The following is an 8,699-nucleotide window of genomic DNA, read 5'->3' on the forward strand; positions in this document are numbered from 1 at the left end:
AGGAGATAAAAAAATCATTCCGGTAATACATTAAGTTCCATCAAATAACGAAACAAGAGCGATTTGCATAGTTTATTCAAAATATAAAGTGCGGATGGGCATAAATGTTGAATTTCAACTTCGCTTTTTAATGAATTTATTAAAGCTCGTAAAAAGAAATTTCGAAAAACATACAATGGTTGTCACATTCTGATTTCTTTTACCGAATTGAGCTCCGCTGGCACATGTATTTTATCCATTAATTACGCGACTCGTCCGTTTGACGATATATGTATTACCCGCCGAAAATGCGTCACTGTTTCTGACGTACCATCTCTGTCTCGAAAGGAGTTGCAGATTTAATCTAGACTTTGCACATCGTAATATATCTTCCAAATCTAAATCATGTTTGAAGGTGAAGAATTTCAGACAACTATTTCTATTTTTTCCTGAAAAATAAGTGTATAATATCCTGGGAATAATATTTTTACTAAAACTATATCTTGTTCGAAGGTGGGAATCATTGGTCAACTCCTTCTGGTAGCTCACCCTCAAAGGGTCCATGTTTTGGAAATGGGTAAATATTTTATAAAAAAGGCGTAAATATTTTTATCCGATTTGGTTAAAACTTTGGTTAAACTTGTATACGAAAATAGGATTTGGAGACCCCCAAATTTTTGAACATTTTCAGAATGTAAGCAAACAATACTGAACCATATTTAGCAGACTTCATTCACTGTTCTTAACATGCAAATCTTTCATTCAACGCAAAAATGTTTAAAATAAATAATATGTAGATATGTCTGCGTACTTTTCCAGTAACAATTACCCAGAAAGTTCTTTTGTGAGAGTAAGAGAAATTCTTCTTTTTGAAACAATAAAATAACAAAAAAGGAAAAAGACAACATTTTGTACAAAATTTGAATATTGAATATTATTATACATATTATTTTTATTGTACTTTTTACATTAATGAACCTTTCAAAAGACGCTATATTAAATTTGAAAATAATTTCGGCTAATAGAAGATTCTTCTGAAACGAACCAATAGTGTCTCTAAGCTTCACAAAGTTTGCAAATAAGTCTATACAACTTGATCGAAAAAACAAATAAAATATGTTTAAATTTACTCAAATAAATATTGATAAAATTAAAAAAAAAATAGAGACCTAAGATGACAGATTTTAGAAATAGATGGCAGGTAGAGTACATACATTTTATAGGATTTAGTCTGATCTACTTAAACATAAAATGACAACACACATTCCGACAAACGCAACATACATACATATATGTACATTTATATAAATATTTACTGGCTTCATTTATTCATTGCTATTAAAATAACTTCACATTGAAATATCTGTCAGTGTACCCCTCTTGCTTCCGAGAAACTGATGAAGTTGTTGCGGAATTTGAGTACTCCACCTTCTTCATTTCTTCATTTTTTTTTGCGTCCCACTTCATCATTTGACAATTTAATTACAATTAAGCTTATTTGCTGTAATTTGTTGACATTAATCTTTCGAATGTTGAGCGTACTCGAAGGCCCGAACAATTGCAAATAATTTCGCCTTCAAAGAAAAGTCAATAAATATCAAATAACTTTTAAAATTGAACAAGTTTGTTTGTCCATGTACTTGTACGGAATTAAGATGCGTGTTCGTTCTGTTGTTCCCCGTCCCGCTGTGTGCCCTGCCATTTCAAATTCACTCAGTGTTTTATAAACAAAAGCAGCAACAATGGTTAATGCTAAGCATTTGGCAAATATTTGCTCTGTGATTTTTAACACAACACAACTTACACCGTGTTTGAGTCCGTCCACTTACACTTGCTTGATTTCGGGCAGAGGGTCTTTGTAGTGGGACGAACCGAACAACCCGAAACATGCTCTTGAAAGTTATATGATACCGAAATGCCGAAAGACAGTCGCAAAGATTTGATACTTTGGCATGTTGGCATAAATGTGATATTTTGCAAATTGCCGATAATGTGTGTCGTATTGAAGGGATACGATACGACCGCCCCAAGAGCGCTGTCAACATTACGAGCAGACGTCTTCGTCTGATTTCCTTTGAAGAAATAGCACCTGAAGCTATTCATTCAACTCGTATGCTCGCATGTGCACGAAGCTGCGATGTATGTATATGTGTAAAATTAGCTTTTGTGGTCACGACCTCATGGCACAGTGCTGGGATTTGTTTGTCGATATACTTGTAATAGACATAATCGCATGTATTAAATATTAGCACTCATGATTAATCTGTATAACAGGATCCTGATATGATATATTTTATCTGGGAGTGCTGCTGTTGTTGCTCTGGTGTGTTTTATTTTAAATCTATTTACCTTGATATCAATTATCGTAAGTAAAGCCAAATAGTACTATGCTACGGACGATTAATCGAGGAACATATCGCGAAGAAATTTGTAATTCTATTTAATGTCAATCACTGTTTGCAAAGCATTCACCCGATGATGGCTTTTCTGTTGGAAATCTTCCCTCGATATTTATACCTTTCTTTTGACATTTTATAACAGCTCCGTGTCTATGCGTTTCCAATAAATTTCGGTCGTAATAACATTAATGCTGTATTGTTATCACTTTTTTATTATTGAATCAAAATAATAAAAAAGCAAGACAATTACAGCGCAGATTGCAATTTTTTTTGGTTTTATATGAGGTGGAAATGTATTATGTGCACCTTTACACAAACTACGATCACTCATTCGCCTCTGCAAAGCCCACTTGGATCCAGACTGAAATTTAGACCAAACACAAAGCGATTTGTTAGTAAATTGATCAGCAAACTCAAATCGATACCCAGCGGCACATGTGGCATGAAACTGCTAAAATCGAAAATGAATCAAGAATTGGTAATCGAGACTCATCCATTGTTTACCTGGTGTAAATGAAGCCAACGGAAAGATTCGAATCGATTTGTCCTCGCACACAGGCGTCCTCAAAGTTCCACTGATAACAGATAGTGGCTAAAGACTTTTCTGTCTTACGCTGCCACGCCCACAAGGTTGCCATTTGAATTTTACGATGTAATCTGTGCCAGTAACTCATGTCCACTCCTTGACGCGATATGGTTGCTGCTATGCAATAGGAACTGCGTCGGTAACGAGCTGCAAAAGCAATATCCGCTATCATAGAATGCGGATCGGTCCATTCGATCAAAAGCTCCCCGCCCAATGACAGTTTGCTATTAATGGCTCGTAAATACGAGAGAGTTCCTCGACCGCTTTCTCTGCGGGCATTGTAGAGCATCCCCGTAAGTGTTGCAGTATCTGTTGAGAGTTCAATGCATGTTTGCGTCTCCAACGGTGCCCCCATGTTAGCTCTCTGCATTTCGGCCTGAATGCGCAACTGAGGATGCGGATGATACACAATTCCAATGTCTGTGGAGACATTAGTTGGATTGATTTCGGCATGAATAGTAGGTGTTTGCTGCAAGAAAATGCGGATGCTTTACTTTGACTCCAATTCATATTGTTGGGTGCCACGACATTACCATTACATCGCCTTGCAATCGTGCTGTGTAAATTCCACCAAAGCGAAAGCCGGATGGCTCATTGTGACTCAATCTCCAACTGGCTGTCATAATTTTGTTCGGATTAAGTCTGTGGCGATAGTCCAGCTTAATGCCATCGAGAAAGTTGGGTTTGATTCGATTGGCCAAGAGATGTAATCCCAATATATTGCCTGGATTTGTTTTCGAACCAACGCCAGGATATTTTTGAAAACAGGGTGGGAATTTTGTGCCGCATTTCGGAGGGCACCATTCGCAATTCATAACGTTTATAATTCAAAAAGCGTCAACGAAAATATATTGAGACTTTCTTATATATATATAATAATATAAGAGTTCCCAGGCTGAGAAAAATAATGTGTTGTAGCGGCTTTGCCAAGAATTATACTTACACATGCTTGCAATCAAGGCCTATGAAATAGGTCACCCAGTACATGTTTTTGCCAAAAAGCTATTAGTTCCGTTCCAGAATCTAAAAGAATCTACTAATTTTACAATTTTTGCAACTTTTTACTCGAAAATCGTTCCTGAACCCACAAAACTGGTAAAACATTTAATCAAATTGAAGAGAGCATTAACCAAAATGGTGTTCTCTTTGTAAACGTTTTACTCGAGACATTTGGACGAGTATAAATGGTAAACAGGAATGCCTACTTCTGATTTGCTGTTATGTGGATTTTGAAGTATTGCCTTCTAATTTTGGCATATTTACCGAACTTTTCAAATTATTTTGTACTCTGAGAACGATTTTGAAATTTTTCCCTTTAACTAGGTTTAATATTAAAAAAGTTCTGGAACAGATCAATTATTTTAAACTATGGTATAACAGCCTTGCCTAAAATTCAACTAGCTCGTTCGACGTTTTTCACCACAAAAGTAGAACACATGTATTTATATGAATGTTACCGAAATACGTCGACATACGAATTTTCAAAGTTGAAAAAATTCAACTATGACAGAACGTAGTTTTGTTTTTTCTTTTGTTGAAAAAAGAAACACTACATAGAGAAATATAATTTTTTCAATAAGATTATGCAATATTTGAATACATTTTATAATTTCTTAATTTTATATCGCGATTTTGTTTAGTTCGCTAAAAGAAATGGATTCGACGTATTTGGGTAATACGGTCGTACAAAACATTTTGCCACAGAGGGGAAGTTGGATATTTTTGTACGCTTTGTTGAATTTTAGGTAACGTTGTAAAAATTTAAGTGCTGAAGTTTTGTTGAGTGTCAGGGTCGTACCTAAATTCATGCATATGCGTACGATTTTGTTCACCTCAAAAGTTAATTACATGTATTTCAATGAATGTTACCCAAATACGCATTGCGTATAAAATATAAAGTTAAAAATTCCAACATTGACAATGCGTATTTTGGAATTTTTTGTTCTTTGAAAATAGAATTTCAGTCATTGAGAAATTTGTTTTTCTATACATGTAAACATTTTTTCATCAATTAAAAAAAATATTGTCATCCATTCTCGCCGTTTTCTATTGGCAAAACCCTTGCGTATTTGGGTAATACGGACGTCTAACAAACCCTATAAAGGTGAGTATTTTTGTACGAAGCGCAATAAATTAGGTACGGCCCTAACACTAGTGTCAATTACATTCACAACAAATATGAGTTGTCAAAAAATATTAATTAAATTTAAACCGAATAAAACACAAATTTTCTAAATGGAACGACCATTGAAACTGAAGGAATTATTTATTTAATATTATTTGTGTTGAAGTTGTGTTGCGTTTAATCTAGTGAATAGATTTCACGAAATATGGATCGGCTTTGTTGTTACTTGCTGTTACTTTGTATTATTATACCATGATTGTAAGTCCCAATTTAGAGTTTGCGGCAAGTCTTTGTTTGCTGGAGAGTGGGTCAAGGGGAATAGAAATTGAAAAAAAAATTGCTCGTACCGGCAATTTTCTGGCAATTCGTTTTGTCATATACCTGTATAAAACTCCTTGTACATTAGCATTTTGTACCGGGTTAACCTACTTTATGAGGATTTATTTGACATATATACAAAGGAAATGACAATTGGAACCCACTGGGTTAACGAAATCCGGTTAAATGTAAACGTACTATAACATGTAATAAATATAGTAAACGTCATTTATTTGATATGGATTTGAGTAAAGCATACGTAATTTCGAAATTGATTAATGGAAATAGCTATTTTGTCAAAAACCTAATGGCTTTCGTTTGGTTTCCGACGTTACTGACGTACGTATTATACGTCGGAAATGTATGTCATTTAAGTCACTGTTTCTGACGGACCATCTTAGAGGTTATGACTATGATATCGTGACAAATGTCAGAGTATAAAGTTTTCAATCCGAATACGCAAGGATCTTATATAATAGAAATCCACACAAAATGGCTAAATTGATAAAAATATTTTAAAATGTAGGGAAGTTTAAAAAACATATTTTTTTCATATCCTAAAAATAACAAAACTTCCAGAATATATTTTGTCAAGGTGTATTTAATAAGGCGTATGCATCAGATACAACAACAAATATTTTACAAAAACAACATTGTTGTTACAGAAATTAAATTGTCATGTTGACAATTAGTTTTTGTCAAAAATAAATATAAACAAACATTTATTTGTTTTCGTTTTTTGTCAACAAAAAATCTATGAAGAATTGAAATCATTTGTTTTTTTTTTTTTTGGAAAATTTACCACATCCTGCCCGTGGCTCCTATATATATTCATTTAATTATGGCTTCCAAATCAGCCCTTCTCAGTGGAAAAGTTGTGTGCCATAAATCGCCGCTCAAAGACCACAAAATAATGAAGATTGTGTTACGTAGCCAGTATACCAATATTGTCATAAGCGTATGTCAAATTCTCGGGACGAAGTACGGCTATCCACTAATGCTTTTCAATTTAAATTAACATATAGAGATCCACTACAGAATCTATTCTTTATTGCAAAGATTTTGTGCCTAACTATGAGTTAGGCTGGACATCCGTCGAAGATTTTGCAAATACCAATGGGCAGATTCCAATATACAATTTCCACGAGCTACTCAAATTGTGAAATTTTCATGCAAATTGTGATACTTTCGTGGGAAAGCACTACAGACATTATAGAGGCCCATATTTCAGAATGTGCGACAAACAACAATGGACAGATACCAATACAGGCTCCTTGCTAATTTTAAAGGTCCATATTTCAGAGACTTGTAACATTTTCTGTTCCTATAAATGTTTTTTTGTTGTTGAGCATAATTTAAATTTTAAGGAAATAAAACGTCGAAGAAAAGTGTTTTGACAATTTACATCACAAACAATAAAGAAAAAAGTTTAAAACCATATGATTGCCACTTACACCTTATTAAATACGCCTTGTATTGTGTCAACGCAGAATCTATAAGTTTTACAATCGATATCATAATGGAAAATTGTTATCGTTGCAATTGGTCTCTTCTCGTAATGCAGTACAGGAACAGACCAAGTATGTAGCAGATTCTTGCAGTATGGAAACAAAACATGTATATTTCGATAAAAATTTAAATTTTGAGTTGAATAAAATCGTACGCATATACATTAGTAGATTCGAACCATTATATTCAATCTTATTTACTTAAATTCACATATATGTGTATATTATTAGTGTTTCCCAAATAAAAAAATGTTTTGATTACAAACAAAATGTTAAGAAAGGTCCAGACCTATTCTAGGCATTTTAACTACCTCTTCGAGCCGGTCGTATTTACTTTTTTATATTCAAATCTTAATCTTAGGTAACGAGCCAAAGGAGTTTCTTTATAAGCAAATCAAATATGGCATTGATTCAGTCTGCCTGCCAGTTCATCTGACTGGCTTCTAGTGTCCATGTCTCGCAAGACGATGATTATTATTATTATTGTAGACTTTTTGTAACAATTCATTTTACTACTCGTAATGTTGACAATGATGATGACTAGGTTGAGGACCACTTCATCTTTTCTTTTGAAAAGCAGGAAGAGTACACTCCGGCTAACATTCACTTCCATTGAATGAGAGGAAAAATCAAAAAGCCATAAAAACTTTACACAATTGGAACGTGCAAAATGCCTACAAAATGCTACACTGAATTCGTCCCTATCTTGCACACACACGCGCACTAACACTTTCACGCACATTGAATGGGAAGAAGCTAAAAATGTTGGCTAAAAGGTCGAAATACATTAGGCATCGACATCCACACGCACACTAAGCCCCAACAAGCAAGATGTGCATTGAAGACGACGATTTTCTAAACATTTAACACTACAATTGCACATACACACGTACACAAATGAATTGACTCTTAGTCACCGTTGGCTAAGTCCGAAACGACTCCATAGTACGGCATTCACGTACGATTTGAAGCCGAGTAGAAAAAGGACTCTTCCGCCCATCAATGAGAACAGGAAATCATCGTAGTTGGCCCTTTTTCTTTAAAATGTGTTTACTTTTACTGTACAGTGTGTGCGTCTGTAGTTGCCTTGAGCCACTGGACTGTCTTTTTCATCATCATTATGGGCTCTCAATTGTTGGCAATTTCCAATGATTATCATGATTATCCATCCTTTCGTTTTTTAGCTCCTTTATTGGTCTGGCGTTACACACAATGGGGCTAGAACAACGAACAGCACATGGGCTATCCACTGCGAATAAGTGTCTTTACGGTAATTTGTCTCTGAGTGTGTGTTTGTGCCCATCCCGTTAACTTTCCATTGATCAACAATTGATAAGTACTCTGTGAACGGAAATGAAATTCATTTTTATACGAAATAATCGTACATTACACGCTTCAACACCTCATACGTTTTCATGGACTGCTCACAAAGGACTTGCTAGTACTACAACAGGAATCTATCGGCACGAAATAAAAATGAACGCAAGAAGAAAAAGGTATTCGGAGTGCCGACACTTCATTGAGTTTATTTACTTTGGGAATTGTGGCAATATCCTTTTAGCAATGATTTGATGGCCCACCAAAAATATCCTCACTAGATAATAATGAATACTCAGTAGGAATTTACGAAGAACTGGAAATGACCAAATTGAATTTGCGCGTAGGAATCGGAATCGTTCTATTGCATAATATGAGGCAGAAAAGAGTTCTGCAGATATCAAACGTAACCCGAATTATATATTATGTTCACCATTATTGATAAAAATACTATTTATTGATAGAAT

General features: G+C 34.6%; 1 protein-coding gene across 1 annotated transcript; it reads right to left on the reverse strand.

Moving 5' to 3' along the window:
* Nucleotides 1-2,705: 2,705 nt before the first annotated feature.
* Nucleotides 2,706-3,779, reverse strand: LOC133327869 (mitochondrial import receptor subunit TOM40 homolog). The gene is made up of 3 exons (XM_061536403.1): nt 3,498-3,779; nt 2,883-3,433; nt 2,706-2,826 (listed from the first exon to the last, which is right to left on the reverse strand). The coding sequence occupies exons 1-3, from the start codon at nt 3,777-3,779 to the stop codon at nt 2,706-2,708; spliced, it is 954 nt and encodes a 317-aa protein (XP_061392387.1).
* Nucleotides 3,780-8,699: the final 4,920 nt, after the last annotated feature.

The sequence above is a fragment of the Musca vetustissima genome, unplaced genomic scaffold, assembly GCF_032173495.1.
Source record: "Musca vetustissima isolate MV318-11 ecotype Yass unplaced genomic scaffold, APGP_CSIRO_Mvet_v1 utg19638, whole genome shotgun sequence".
NCBI lineage: Eukaryota > Metazoa > Arthropoda > Insecta > Diptera > Muscidae > Musca > Musca vetustissima.

Coding starts and splice junctions, on each gene's coding strand:
- LOC133327869 (XM_061536403.1), bottom strand. CDS start 3,779: ATGAATTGCGAATGGTGCCCTCCGAAATGCGGCACAAAATTCCCACCC. Junction 3,434..3,497: donor GATTGCAAGGCGATGTAATG/GTAATGTCGTGG, acceptor ATTTTCTTGCAG/CAAACACCTACTATTCATGC. Junction 2,827..2,882: donor GTTGGCTTCATTTACACCAG/GTAAACAATGGA, acceptor CGATTTTAGCAG/TTTCATGCCACATGTGCCGC.